The sequence below is a fragment of the Coccinella septempunctata genome, chromosome 4 (assembly GCF_907165205.1).
Source record: "Coccinella septempunctata chromosome 4, icCocSept1.1, whole genome shotgun sequence".
Classification (NCBI taxonomy): Eukaryota; Metazoa; Arthropoda; class Insecta; order Coleoptera; family Coccinellidae; genus Coccinella; species Coccinella septempunctata.
The window spans coordinates 26192003-26208459 of NC_058192.1; the positions used below are offsets into that span (position 1 = coordinate 26192003).

The following is a 16457-nucleotide window of genomic DNA, read 5'->3' on the forward strand; positions in this document are numbered from 1 at the left end:
ATGACCGCATCTTCCATTGCAAACCCCAACTTGTAGGTACAAGTCGAAATTTGTTCTATTGTAACATCATATACATATTGTGTTTATCTTTTAATATTACAAGATTGATAAGTAAGCGTTTCGGATTTTTGCGAGAATATTTCGAAAACTTTCGGTGCAAATTACTTCACACTCCACACCCTGATCTCAGGGAGTTCTATGATTCATTAAACACACTATTTCAGAAACACGAGTTTGTGATTATAATCAATAAACCTAACTATAAATTCATTTTTATTCGAAAGATGTAGAACTAGGGTAAGAAAATTTTCATAGACCCACCTTGTATATCATAAAATTGCAAATACTAAAAAGTCAATTCTGATATGAGTTCCCCTTCATATCTTTGAATATAAACAAAATAAAATACGTTTTTATAATATGAGTAACATGTCATTTTGTAATTCTACTATCTTTAAATTGAAACAAAAATGCATTTCTACATAACAAGAATTTTATTGTACTTATATCTGCATTCTAGGACTGAAAATGGTCGGAAATATACAACATATATTATATAGGAGAATATAATTATTATATTTTCCCTAATATTTCGGTTTATGCAATGATTTGATAAACTTTAAAAAAATACTGAAGTAAGTCTTGTATTCATCTCTTCGTATAAAATAGTCCAATATATATATACTATGTATAAGTTATAAATAATACTCTGAAGATTTTTTTATATTTTCATGCTCTTTCATTCATAGGTACCACTTCAGCAATCGAATGCTCCAACATATCGTATTCCTTGCTGAATACAACCCTGTACAAGAGACCTGCAACCAATCCTCCAAGCATTGGTCCTACCCACCAAACCTGTAATCGTTAAAACAAAAATAAGTAATTGCATCATATTAATGCCTGAATTATTCGCACAGATATGAATAATTTTCTGGTACCCATGCAGCAGAAAACAAGACAACATTTTATAGCTATTGGGTAGTAGGTATGCAGAGCTCAAAAACAAATTAATTTCATAGAAATATTCAGGATTACTACAAGCGTATGCAAACCATTCTTACTTTCTAAGCGATAGATGATAAATGACGGAATTGAAATTATTGTAAACAAACGAGTCCTACATTGAGAAGAAAAGAAAAAAGTGAGAGTAAAAAAAATTTCTGGGTCAAAATGAATCTTTTATTAGGATTAAAATATTTCAATCTCGTTAAACTCCATCAATACAGAAATTCATTAAAATTTCAGCAATTTCATTATGGTATATAAATAGAAATTATAAGGTTCTTTGAATCGGTGTTTTGAAAAATTTATGTTTACCATCGGCTGATAAAAAACGTTATTCAGGGTTAGATATATGTTTTTTGGGAGACTTCTGTGAAACACTTGAGTTAATTATAAACAATTGAATATGGATATCAGTTATTTTAATCAGATGAAAAGAATACATCATCATGTAGTACACATAACATTAATAATAATAATTATTACAAATTCATTTATTGAATGTAGGTATAATCATTAATTATGAATCGAAAACCTCAACACATACTCACTCATAAACATCAATATATTTCATTATGCTTCAATATAGTACTTATACATCCATGACACGTCACACGAGAACTTTTGAATCGGGATGTGATGATAAAATTCAACAAAAATCACATAATTTTGTTTTGTGGTTTGAAAGTTTGTCAAGAAGTTTCCTTTGGAAGGCTCGGTAACCGTTTTCTAAAGAAGTACTCGAAGGTTATTTGCTGATATCAGCTTTTGGAAAATAACACATATATTGAAAGGACCGTTGTTTCCTTCATAATGACTGAGTAAGATGTACCACACTCAAAATGTCAGAAAAACTGCTCATACCTCCTGTGTCATCTGACTACTATATTTTGTTTCAGAAATCCAGGAAGATACCTGATAATATAAAGCTGGCAGATATCGACAACAAGTCTCTCAATAACTTCTCATATTGGATTTAAGTTACGATTAAGCAAGCATTCAGAACTTCCTAGCCTAAAGGTGCATTTACACCAAACGAGCATTGTTTTCGAACGTTTCAAAACGTTTCGAAACGTTTTGAAATGTTTTCAAACGTTCGAGAACTCAGAATGGGAGGTGTTCACACAGCCCGCGCCTGTCCGAACGAGCAGTTGTTCTTGATAATTCAACGAGGTCTCTCTAAAGTGCACCGACATGGAACCCTCATTATCTATAATGCAATTAGTAAAAATTGCAATAAATTGCAATTTCTACTGAATCTATAGTACTCAGAGTCTCTGACAGTAATAATCTCTCAAATGAACTCTACGCCAAAGGAGGAGACGAACAACCTGGGTGAATTCTTTTCTGAAAGGAAGAAATTATACCCAGCTGCTAGATGACTTGAGAGCGGACGAAACTGAACTTTTTAGAAATTTCTGCCGCATGTCATTATCGGACAAAATTGAGGAAAAAGTGTCAAGAAAGACACCAATCATCGAGAGAGCATTTCCAGCGTCGGTTAGACTGGCACTAACGATTTTTGACTACGGTAGGGTGACCAGACGTCCGTCATTGTGACGGACAGTCCGTCAATCGTCCAAGAAGTCCGTCACTGGAAAACGTCCGTCAAAATTTAATTCAGTATTTTTGTCAAGATTATTTGAGATGGATAGTAAAAAAAGAAAGTGCAAATTTATGGAAGATCTTTCGAAAGAATTTCCATTTTTTAAAACACAAAACTTGATTCTGAAGTCCAATGTACGAAGTGTTTGGGCCAATTCAGATTGCATTTGGAGGAAGAAGAGATAATGTACGGCATGTTTCAAGTTACGAACATAAAAAAAAATTTAATGCAGCAGCGTCTTCCTCCCTGACCAAATATTTGAGGCATTCAAATTTTGGGGATGAAGAAGCTTCTCTAGAAACGCCTGAAGCACTCTTCTCATTCCACAGTGTAATGCACAACCATTATATTAATATTATTAAATTTTCGTTTTTGTGTTGTAATAGACTTTTATTATTTCTCTATTTTCAATAAATAGATTTTTTTTTATCGCCATACCTTGTAGGAAACTGAGTAGCTGGAATCATATACAGGGTGAGTCTTATAGACTCGTACAAATATTTCACAGTAGAATCTTGAGGTCAAAAGAAACACTTTTTTCCTATACCGTTTTTTTCCGAATCGGCTCGGTTTAAAAGATACAGGTTGTTAAAAAATATAAAAAAAATGTTATTTCTAGGCTTTATCGAATGAAATGAATTAGGAAATATAGTTTTCGAGTAATTTGAAGTTCAAAAATAAAAGATATCTGTGAAATTCGAAAAATTGGGTAATTTTGACCGAATGCAACTCTTTTTGAAAGATCCACAGACGTCACAGATTCATTTAGTTATTTTTAAGGTAATTTGTTTTTCCAGGGATGGCACACAGCTCATTATGAAAACCTAAAATGGCTATATCTTCTTATCAGGGCTGAATCGGAAAAAATGGTAAAAAAAATTTTTCTTTTGATCAGGTCCGTCCGTCATTGAACATTGGATAATCTGGTCAGCCTAGGCTACGGGAGATTCTTATGGTATCATGTACCTTTACCGAATTTCAAAACCATCAATATCGAAAATTATTATCGTCTGTCTGTGAAGCCATCGTAAATGGACTCCATTTCAAATGGATTGATTAATTATGAAATCACGATTCAAGAGATCTCACCAAACTTCAAAATAAATTAAATACCAAGACCCAATAACTTATCACGACCCACCGGTGATTTCGATGGTATGACGCCAGATGTGCAAGGAAATCTGAATCCCTTTGATGATTCGTCGGTTTACCGACATGAGACGGAACGGGATCGAGCATTTTAAAACGTTTTGAAACAGGCTTCGTAAACTTTATTCGGCGTCGATGAGTGTTTACACCGCCTGTGCATATTGCGTGCATTGTTCGCAAACACTGCCTTATAATGAAACGTTACTTTACCGGCATGTGGCGAATGAGCTCGAGCTCTCTGAAACGTTCGAAAACAGGGTTTGCGAACTCTGTTCGACGCCGATGACTGTTTACACCGCCCGTACTACTGTTAGCAAACAGTGTTCGCGAATAATGCTCGTTTGGTATGAATGCGCCTTTAGACGACAACTTTAGACACACACCAGGAGTATCAAGAAACTTCATTTAGTGAACATGAGGTTAAGAATTTTTATGAGCTTGTCTAAGAATCAACATGTGAAACAACTAAGATCCTTTTTCTATAAGTAGAACACCTTTGGGAATGAAGAGACAATTGTTATGTCGTTGTAAGTTGTTGAAACAGCCAGTAACATTTCTCTATTTTTTGAGTAGATGAAAATTACACTCCAATGAAAACACATGCATCGAAAAAGAAGTTTGTAACATGTGTTTCCCCTCCTTCTAGGAGCCTGTTCCTTGAAAATATCGGGAGAATTTTCTTCGATGTTTTACTAGCTGCTATATTATATATTTGTTTTTCTGGACAGTCAATCTATCGTTCAGCTCTAGTTTGCATTGCGAGCAAGAGTAGCGGGTCTTGGCCTTATTTGAGCTTGAAACTGAAGAAGAAATTTTTTTTAGCTTTAAAGAGGTATTGCAGTTCACTTGAAGTATCATCCTCTTTATATATTACTTATTCATATATTGTAATTCAATCCTAGGAGGAAGTCAATGAGTGATCAGTGATCTGAAGAATATGGACACTATGAATTAGGTACATTAGTTTTCATCGAGACCTTTCAAAAGATTTTTCTTCCTGTTCTCCTAGAAATATGATGTTCAATTATTACTTTTTTCGAATATCCATGCTAATAAAAGCTCCATTTATTCATCATCCTCTTAATTTTATATGCATTATAGGACTGTTCATCATAAATTCATAGGCTAGAGTTTTGCTAACTCTGTATGATGTATTTCTACCTCATCAATCTCATAGGTTTTAAGGTAGCTTAGAAATTATAATTTACTCTGTGTAGGATTTGTAACTGTGTTCTTTCGTTAGGTACAGTAGGTACTCAGTTTTGTATCTTACTAATTACCCACATAACTGAATGATTAACAGTGTACTGAGTGCTGTTGTTGGTTCACCTCAGTTGCCTTCAGAAATTTCAATATTTAAAATTTCCTCCTGATTGCTTGTTGACTCCTAGCTTTGTTATTCTTTTTTATGGTATTTATGAAAATATGGTGTTGCTTTATTAGCTTCTTGTTAATCCTGCGCCTTTTTGCATATGGTGTATGATGGTCATGGGATTATCGCCAAAGTTGGAAAATTTCACATGGCTATAACTAGACCCCAAACTAGACCTTCCACATAACTTTAAGCGAGTAGAAAAAAGATACTCGAATAATGGCACCTCCGTATTAAAAAAAAAAGTTTAGTTGATATTTTACAATCTTATCAACACACGGTCTTTTAAAGTTGATCTCGAAAGGTGTCTGTATATTCATAGTTTGTAGAGTTTTTGGAGATAGCACTACACCACACTATTGGATCCGTTAAGGTCAATGTATGAAAAATATTTTAATATTTCAGATAAATTCTGGTCAATAATTTCTTGCGCGTGCTTCATGAACCCGTTCTATGCAGACCAGTTTACCAAGGTTTGAACTGAATGCCGAAAAAACACATCGATTAATCCAATATATTGTTTGAATAGCCTTACTTACATTTCCTCTTCTGGTGTTAATTTGTAAACTTTTTTTGCCGATCAGCCGATGTATTGTTACGGGGAAATTTTCCCCTACATTACCTAAATTGAAATTATTTTTTTGTTACGATTGAGAAGAACTTTTTTAGCAAACTTGTCTATTGCCTTGGAGATTCTTGGTATCATGGAATACAGGGGCCGTCACTTTGCGCGGACAATCACACTACAAGCCATCTACAGGGTCAGCCCTTAGCCTAAAGTCAGAGCTTCTGCCACAGAACGATGCTTTATCATTCAAGCGGCCGATGGGTTGTATAGCAACTTCATCGTATCCAGCGAAGTTTCATGGCAGATACACACATTGCATAGGTACCTAGTGGTGAAGATTGATCCAATAAGAAAAAAGCATACGGCTGAGTGATCATCCCTTTTGTGAAACTGATGAGGTTTCAACAGACTGTTGTTATGTGGCTTCAGCTAGCCCTTGGTACCCCTTGGAAACGTTTACAGAAAACTCTGAAAGTTGGTACTGAAATATCATACACTTATGAAATTTAGTCGATGGCGACTGCTCAGCTGTTGAATAAAAATATTGGAATATGTAGACTTGAACAATATCTCTTGTTTGGAAATGATTATCAGGAAGCAGATCTTAGATATCTTGATTCGTTCTCGAGTTACTGGCACTTTCAAATAGTTCGCTATATCCTTGTCGTATATTCTAGATAGGTATTCGAAAAATTCCGAAAAATTTTTTTTAGTAATTTTTTTGTTTGATGTGATGGTCGTAACGGTTCATACAAATTAATTAACATTTCGGAGAAATAGAGGAGAGTCGGTGTTTTTTAAATGAGACACCCTATATTTTTCAAAACACAGTTTTTTAGTAGCAACTCTTCCGAAAAGAATGACGTTAGAGGTTTTTCAAAAATGTCATCCATTACAAAAATAATTAGTTTTTCGTGTTCATTCTTGACATGGGACACCTCGTATACAGGGTGTTCAAAATTAAGTCCGCAACATTGCCAACTCCGTTATTATTGATGTTACAAATTCGGTTAAATGGGCAAATTAGTAGCATTTTTAATAGTCTTCTCGATGCCGAAGACAAAACAAAAATTGACAGTAGAGTTTTCAAAATATTTCATAAAATGATATTTTTTCAAATTGAACATGAACACCCTATATTTTATCATGGTTTTCGATTCGTTATAACATTCTTAACTACAAAGCTCATATCATCTTTCTTTCTAAAGTTGAAAATGAGCGACTTATGTAGAAATATTTATTTCATGCACTAGTATAAAAAATTTCATTGTTTTGGCGAATAAAACCTCATGATTGTCCAAACACCAATAAAAAATTGTCATTCGTATAAGTACCAAAATTGGGTGTTTGGACAATCATGAAGTTTTATTCGCCAAAACAAAGAAATTTTTTGTACTAGTGAATAAAATACATATTTCCACATAAGTCGCTCATTTTCAACTTCAGTAAGAAAGGTGATGCGTGCTTTCTTGTTGAAAATGTTATTACAAATCGAAATTATCGAATCGAATAATTTGTGTGTTGCCTTACTGCCATCAAGCCTTAAGCCAATGTCCAATCCAGATGTTTCTATTTTTGAGTCAATAAAAAAAGCTTGAATTGGACCCTTTTATTTCGTAATGAAAACAAGTTACATATTTCATTATCATCAATATGAGATTGAAATCCATCCATACTCAGAATTTAACACTATTTCTATTTATATTTGATTCTTCCTTCCATGTGACCCATTAATTGAAGATATACCTTTGGTTATTAGATTATTCTTGAGAAACTCATTTCGTTTCTTCTACTACTATTCTATGGAAAAAAATTCGAATAAATTCTACTCAATGTCAATTTAGATGGCCCCTGTTTCAAAACATAACCTATTCCTCTCCAAAAAAATGGCAAAATTGAATTGCGCAAGAAAACGTTAATTACCATAACGCGCTTCGTTATCCACCCGTAAATAGAGAAGTGCAGCCATGAACGTAAAAGTTAACGTTATAATTGACATCTACGCATGCTCATTCGTCCGTTTTTAACGTTAACGTTAGCGTCAGCTTTACGGCCTACGTAAACTAGCGGTCTCCCACGTATACCTTAAACAACGACGTACGTTAACCGAACGTTAAACTAGTAGCACCGATGACTTGCGAATGGCAGAATTTTGACTGTTGAATGCAATTCTTCAATACCAGCCCTGTGCGCACTTCAACTCTCTAATTACGGGATGCGGTAACGTTAATACCGCCCGTTATTCTGTAAATGGCAATACGCATGCGTCGTAACGTTAATAATGCTTGACGTTATTACCGCATGATGTTACAGATCTTTCTATATATCTCTATTATATTTTTTCGGCGACCTCACATAGCTTTATGGAAGTAAATAGTTATGTTTGATGGCCTTATCGAGGTCGCCGTAATTGCCAATTCTCTGAACTCTAAAGAAGTGTTATTGATATACCTACATATCGCTAGCCGATTTCGTAAAGAATTAATTTGACAACAGCAAATGACAGTTATTGTCACAGGCACTTATGTTTTTATCAAAATCTGTCGATTCGGGATCTAATATTGCTTAGTGATGAACCGCCAAAGGAAAAGTGTTTGCGGACGAAAAGTACTTGCCTTCAAAAATAGTAGACTTTTCGTTCGAAAATTAGTACGTGAAATTTCATTTTTATTTTTTGGAATTGTTCGAATCTCTCAAACGTAAACATAAAGATACATATAATGAAATATTTCTCAGCAACGTCAGGTAACTTGAGAACGAATTAAGATATCTATGAATTTTTGAAAAAATTTTCATATTTCTCAAGATGCATAAAGAGGGCATCGAATTTGGGACACCCTGAATTCAGGCAATAAATTGAAATAGCCTAAACGAATTGTAATTCATACTTTCATGAACGACTAGGCTAATCCAAAAGATATCTATTAAATATTGGGAGTAGACAGAACGAATGTTTTCCTTGTATCACATCTTGACATATTGTTGCTTCTTCAGCGTCTACTGTAGAAGAAAAGGGAAAATACATTTGCACATTGCCTCATAGGATGAGATAGGGTCACTTCCTATTTCCACCCAGTCTTGGTCTTGGGCACCGATAATGATATACAGATTTTTATAAAAAATGCTTCTTTTGTAAGGTGAATTCGGACACCTACAAAATGGTCAGAAACTATAAAAGAATATTGGGAACTAGGCCATATAAGTCTTTTAATGACGAATAAATTCATTTTGACGTAAGAGACGTTAAGAGACGCAAGTTAAGTGTGGTGTACCAAAATGTGCAATTTCGGACAAAATTAATAATAGACACACTAGTGATACAGGACGACTTAAATCTTCAAACAATGAAGAAGAACGACTTTTGATTGAAAAAATTATAAAATTGGGTTAGTGAGGGTTTCCCCTCCATTCGACAGGTTAAAGATATTTCAAGTTCCTTATTAATTATAAGCTTTGGTTTGAAGCTGGAGCAAAAAAGTGTCCGCGAACTTAAAGCAGACGCCCAAGGGAAATGATCATCTTCAAATCATTCAGAGTTATCTCATAAACGTTTCCAAATTAAGAAGTTTCATTTTCTCAATACTCACCCACCAATCTTTCCAGTCACCATTAATTAAAGCTGGACCAAAGCTTCTTGCTGGATTCATATTTGCCCCTGTGTATGAGCCCTAGAACAGTTACATTATCTATAAATATTTCATTCCGTTACTTCAAGGGAGTAAAATGATTTAATGATTCATACTTACAGAAGTTGATCACTTTTTATTTCAATAAATAAATTCTCTGTAACTTACTCCAACCATTGCCAATACAGCTACAGCTAAACCAAGCCTGATAGACAAAGAGTCAACTCTTTCGGTGTTACGACAGTCCCAAACTGCAGCACACAGCATAACCAGGATGAATGTTAGGGCGAATTCTACGCAAACCCCTTGCCATGGATGAATATCTGCACTTAGTGGTCCTGGGGAGCAAATAGGGGTGGTGGTTCCGTTTACAATTGGTTCGGTTGCTTCAAGTGGACTCAACGCCTGGAAAAGTTGAGAACACAGGGGAAAATTATCAGTCGGATATTTCTGAACATTTTGAACTTCAAGCCACAATGTGAATCGTTCCCAACGAATTCAAGAAAGAACACCAGTCTCGGTCAAAAGAACAGGAATATAAGCAAACTATTCTTTCACTAACGTTTCGGCCATTTTACTGGGCCTGTTTCAGGCTATAAAAGTACCTACACAATTAAACATATATACAGTCTTTGACTCGTACAAATATTTTAACAGTTGATTCTTGAGATCAAAAGAAACACTTTTTTTCCTATGCAATTTTTTCCGATTCGGCCCTGATAAAGAGATATCGCCATTTTAAGTTTTCATAATGAATTGTGCCACCCCTGGAAAAACAAAATTATCTTCAGAATAACTATGCTAAATCTGTGACACTTCACATCTGTGTATCTTTCAAAGAGAGTTGCATTTGATCAAAATACCCAATTTTTCAAATTCCATAGATACTTTTCACTTTTTAAACATCAAATCACTCATAAATGGCGGATTATACTAGAAAATATAAAAATTACTTTCATTTTACAGAACATTCAAATATTCATTAGACAGCCTCTTACTCATTTTCAAGAGTTGGGTTCTTTGAATTATTGGTATTTCTATGGTACGTCATGGTCATAATGAAAAAACTGGAAGGCGTGGGTGATATCTTGTGTTTGAATAAGATTAATCAAATAAATGAAAAACTATATTCCGAAATTCATTTCATTCGATGGAACCGTTTGTGAGATAGAACTGAAAATAACATTTTATATGGTTTTTCAACATCTTGCATCTTTTGAACTGAGACGATTCGATAAAAATGGTAAAGGAAAAGGTATTTCTTTTGAACTCAAGAATCTACTGTTAAAATATCTGTACGAGTCAAAGAGTCAGCCTGTATAGATACCACAAAATCTTAATTATATGAATAACAGTGAAAGGTTTGCAAAAACAAATGTAACAAACAGAACAATACAATCTTTAAAAAAATAAACATCTTAATAAATTAAAAACAACAATATTCAAACAGATATAACAAAAAAGCCAAGTACAGAAATTTAAATGAAATATATGTATAAAATAGTTCATTAGATCATCTATTGTTTAAACTTGAAAATATAGCAGTCATAGACATCATAAAAAATGCAACATTGATTTTGACCTTGTATTATTATTCTGACGGTAAGTTTTTCATTGAGTATGCTGCATTCTTCTGGTTATCATGTCGCTTTTTTTTCATTTCGTTGTCTCTAAACGCTCTATTTTTAACTTTATGTAGGTCATCTGATATAGCCCTTTACTTTTATACATGAATTTCTTTAATTGCTCTTTTCGTTTAGTTCGTTTGATTAATGTTTTTTTTTTAATTTTTAATCACCTAAGTTTTCAAGATGTTCATTGCAATTTCAAAGATTGAATTGTTCTTGTTGTTACATAGTTTTCATCTATCCTTTTGTCCACTTTTGTCCACCCAATTTTATTTTTATTTTTCTACCCACAGAACAATAGAAATCTATCGTAAAAATTTTTTGGAAGTGTTATTAAGTTGCACAACTAACACAAAATTTTGAACCAAATATTCTGCTTCGTTAACTTTTCGCTAGTTCATTTTTGTACATCAGGAATTTATTTTAATTTCCATCCAGACTCCATTCGCAATTTGGGATGAAAAATTGATAAATCAAAATTCTTCGTTTACTATTCCTGAATAAATGCTAAATAATATTTTTCACCGAATTAATCGTCGGTCCATAGCGGATTCACGTTTATCCAATCAAAATTTTCATTGGTCCATAAGCTTATATAACAATAACAATATTGAAAAAAAATTCATTATATTCTCTTTTCGACAAGTTGATCATATTATGTGGCGAAGAGAGCTTTTAGAGGATAAAACATGTAACCCATAGTAGAGTTGCTCCTTCAAAATTTGTACTTACGTTGGACAAACGATCTGTACTATCCAAAATAAGTTTTTGCGATTTGGGGGTTCTGCTCAGAAAATGAACCGAAAAATGTTCTTTTCCGATATCTCTAAAACGGTGCCCGGACAAATGAAAAAAAAAGGGTGGACAAACGTGGACCTACGATGGACAAACGACCCTGAAATTTTTGTTTCAAAATTCGCATTTGGGGGTGCCAGCTTCACATAGCTAGTGCGGTCGCCACAAATTGACGGATCATATCCTGTACGGAGGATTAAAGTGTAGTCATCGTTAAATTTATCAGCCAAATCAGTAAGCTACAAACAAGATTCAATAGAAGCCTCTCATTTCTCAAGTCATTTGGAAGATCAAAACAATTAGTATCGACTAGAGCCGAAACTTGAATGAAAAGAGGCGTTTTGATCTTCCAAATATCTTGAGAAATGAGAAGCTACTATTGAATCTTGTTTGTAGCTTACTGATTTGGCTGATAAGTTTTACGATGGGCCTATTCCTTTTCAACATAAGCGTACATTTTCTCACGGTTTCGAAGAATTCTTTGAAACCGTAGCCTATACCTTTCGCCGCTTCTGTCTTCATCGAATGAAATCAAGTATTTTCTATAGTGGGATAAGTCAAAGTTTGGCCAATTAATGGGTCCAATTCAGGTTTCTCGAAATCTCCTACGTCTGAAACGTATTGTCCAAAAATTTGTCTCTCTCGAAGCAGAATTCAATGCCATATAACTTATACAGGGGGTTCCTAAATTAGAGGTACAAACGAAAAGGGGATATTTCTTGAGTAATTTTAAGAAAAAGAGTCTTATACACATGGGACTGCAAACGATTCGTTTTCGAGATAGGTACGGGGTGTTGAAGTTAGAATTTTTTTAAGTTTTTCTCTTTTTTTATGGTCTCTTGTAGTTTTGTCGATTTCGAGAAAAAAATTGAGCGATTCTTTCGAACTCCTCAGAAGAATCAAAATTGTCATAAAAATGCAGTGAGTAAGCTGTGGTGAATAAATTCATTGTTAGTTTTGACACATCAAATTGAACTCGGTATTTCCAGTAATAAATGTGTTTAGTATTTTCTAGGAAGGTACAACCCCTTTTGTGGACAGATTTTCGTTCAAAGTTAAGTTTACTTCTTTTATAGAATCACTAATGGAGATATTGAAACAATGAAAACTTTTTTAGGAATCGAATCCATATTGATGGACTTTTTGTCCTAATATAACTGGACTTAGGAAATATATTAAACCTATATTTCTAAATTCGAATAAGTAACTATTATTTATGATGCTACCTTCAATAAACCGAAGCCTCCAATTCCTCCCAACATTTGTCCTATGAAATAAAGTGGAATGTGCATAACTGGTGTGTGACCCAAAATGACGGCCGCAACTGTGACAGCTGGATTAATGTGACTTCCAGATATATGTCCAAAACACTGAAAAAATAATTATGTGTTAGTAAATACAAAAAATGGTTACATCTAACACATATCTAACATACATCTACATTTGTCAAAGATAGAAAAAGATCAATATTCGATTCATTTTCATTATTGTATTATTGAATATACAATAATTTTATGTTCATAAACATTAAAACATAAAAAGAGACGACACGATTGATAAAAATAAGTTTATTTTCGAAAAATTAACATCTCATATTCTTCATACAATATGTAGATTATGCTGAGTACCTATATAAAACCTCTGTCACAGAAGTAGAACTAGTACTTGTATGTGACCTTACTTATATTTACCCAATGTACAGGGTGGGCAAAATTCGTTGTCTACTGAGGGGATCTCGAGAACTATAGCAGCTAGAAGAAAACGGACGACACATTCTCGAGCTCTTTTTTCCTGACTAATTCAAAACTGAAAACAGATCCAGCCTAACGTTCATAGATTTTGAATTATGAACGAAAATTGAGAAATTGTCATTTTTAATGAAGCTGAATAACTCGCTAATTTGAACTCGTATTCGAAATCTGTTGTTACATTCTACAGGCACTTTTTTATGAGGAATTCGAATATGATATCAATAAATTTTTTTATTCAGTCATTTTCGAGATACGACAGGGATTTCTGATTTTTCAAATGTAAACTATAGTTGAAAGTTCTTTCATCTTGCTTCAATTTTTTTGCTGATTTCAAAAATGTATCGTATATCGCTATTCACATGAATATAACGTAAGAAAAAAAAATCCAATACTTTTTCCAGCTTTTCGATTCACTGTTGAATTTTCAGTAGGCTGGCGTAACCATAGCGACCGTTGAAAATGCATTGTGGTTCGTGAACTCCACATAATCCCATATGAACTCAACCTTCTGCCGTAGGAATCACCGACTGACTAATAATTATTTTTTTTATATATCGATATCGAGATCGATATCCTATTAAAGAGAGTAAAAGACTTTCTTCTTTATTCAATTATCGTTTTTCTATTTATGAAAGAAACTTTAGGAGTCAGTAATAAAATACGAAAGCTATCTATAATTATAATTTTTGAAGAAGTAAGATGATGAAAAATAGGTACTTCTGTCAACGGTAGTATTCGAATTGTGAACCATCGTAAGATAAGCATGCCAAACATCGCTAGAACAAACGATGGCAAATTAATCATCGAAATATTTATTCAGCAATCCCCGATTCAAATCATAGAGGCTCAGGTTCACAAAATATAATGCATATTCAACGGTTGCTATGGTAACCCAGCCCACTTATAATTCAACAAAGAATCGAAAAGCAGGAAAAAGATTGAATTTTTTTCTCGTGTAACATTCATGTGAATAGAAACATATGATACATTTTTGAAATCAGCAAAAAAATTGCAGAAATATGAAAGAACTTTCAACTATAGTTTACATTTGAAAAATCAGAAATCCCTTTCGTATCTCGAAAATGACTGGATCGAAAAATTTTTTAATATCATATTTGAATTCCTCATAAAAAAGCGCCTGTAGAATGTATCAACGGATTTCGAATACGAGTTCAAATAAGCGAGTTATTCAGCTTCATTGAAAATGACAATTTCTCAATTTTCGTTCATAACTCAAAATCTATGACCGTTAGGCTGGATCTGTTTTCAGATTTGGAATAGTAAGGAAAAAAGAGCTCGAGAATGTGTCATCCGTTTTCTTCTAGCTGCTATAGTTCTCGAGATCCCTTCAGTAGACAACGAATTTTGCCCACCCTGTACAATAGCAATTCAATTGACATACATATACAAAGTGAGTTTTTGGGTCGTACAAATATTGTAACAGTAGATTCTCCAGGTTGAAAAAAAAACACTTTGTTCCTATACCATTTTATCTGATTCAGCCCTGATTAAAAGATATAGCCATTTTTAGTTTTCAAAAAGAGCTGTGCCACCCCAGGAGAAACAAAATTACCTTTAGAATAGCTAGCTAAATGTGTGACACTAGATCTTTCGTTTGCTTAGGAAGTGTAGCACTTTTCTACACTCTGTGTAATTTACACTCGATTTTAGTATTCGTTTGGTGATTTACTCCAGTGTAGAAGGGGTGTAATTTATCTACACCTAGTCAAAAGGAGGTCTAATTAATATTACTGTGGTGTGAAATGCAAAATGTTATGTTAATGTCACGGACGTCACAGTAATCTACTTCAAAATAGATACGATTAAATTTGAAATTTGCAGTGTAGATGACACTACAGCAAGAAACAGATGAAAAGACCTATTATGAGATGATGAAAATCGATGGCTGTTTCTGGTATTTATGGACTAGAAAAGTAAAAAAGTTGAAAGGAGTTCTAAGCTCGATTTTCATGAAAATTCTATTAGTGGAAACCGTTTCACGATATCTTCATTTGTCTTGAAGATATATCCAAATTATAATATTTTGTAGATTTCGAAAATATCTAAAAACGATAACAACTTTCAACAGGCACCTCTTCACTGGAAATACGACAGTATATTCATTTTTTTTAAATCTTTTGTATTTGAAAAAAAAAATTTTGCTCGATATTTATTGAGAATGAGTTTAACATGAATTACATGATTTTATTGGAGTTATAGATATCTCAGCTAACAAATGGTTTTCGAACTACGTCAAGCATTTCGCCATCATGATAGCATCTTCAGGTGGGTGAAGATAAACTGAGATACTATTGTGATAGCGAAATGCGTGTCGTGGTTCAAGAACTCATTTTGTGAAAATCGTATAATTTGTTTTAAGTTCAATTATGAATTTTCATCAAGTATCGGTCACATCAATTCAACAAATTAAATTCTATGAACGGAAAGTTCTAAATTGTATCATAGAGATGACAATTTTGTGGTCAATGGTATCATAGAATTCTATCAAAACTGTGAATTTCACTGAAATTTTGATTTTGCTTTCAGTATAGGAGTACCTTCCAAAAAAGCCGAGATGTCTTTAGGATATGTCTGTGTTTCTTGGGGTATAATATTTCGACATGTCAACAGAAAATGCATTATATGCGAATATAATGATATCACCGCATTCACATTTAGTTATGTATGATAATGCTGGTGTTTTTAGCAGTTAAAAAAATTATAAGAAGCTTTCTCGACTAAATTTGAAAAATAATCCCGGTTTGATAACTTTCAAGATAATGAGGAAGTTTTGAATTGTTGTGTTTTCTTTGAATGCATTTTTCCTCTTAAATTGTCGACTTGAATAATTCAAACCAAAAATTGTCGTTTCAAGAACAAATCACGAGTTTGATTTCAAACGGTTAATCTGAGACTGAGAACAAACTTAATTCGGGTAAAATATTTCATACCACTCA

General features: G+C 33.5%; 1 protein-coding gene across 6 annotated transcripts in view; it reads right to left on the reverse strand.

Annotated features, from left to right (window-relative positions):
• Positions 1-473: 473 nt before the first annotated feature.
• LOC123311105 (aquaporin AQPAn.G-like) overlaps positions 474-16457 on the reverse strand; it is a 130288-nt gene continuing 114304 nt past the window's right edge. For 5 of the 6 annotated variants that reach the window (XM_044894884.1, XM_044894883.1, XM_044894886.1 and 2 more), the window contains 4 exons: positions 12976-13119; positions 9495-9731; positions 9288-9368; positions 474-858 (listed from right to left, as the gene is read on the reverse strand). In XM_044894884.1, coding sequence (XP_044750819.1) covers positions 730-858; positions 9288-9368; positions 9495-9731; positions 12976-13119 — 591 coding nt within the window. In that variant the 3' untranslated portion in view covers positions 474-729. Of the gene's footprint in view, positions 859-5671; positions 6026-9287; positions 9369-9494; positions 9732-12975; positions 13120-16457 lie in introns of all 6 variants that reach the window. The other variant, XR_006537421.1, reaches the window with a different exon arrangement.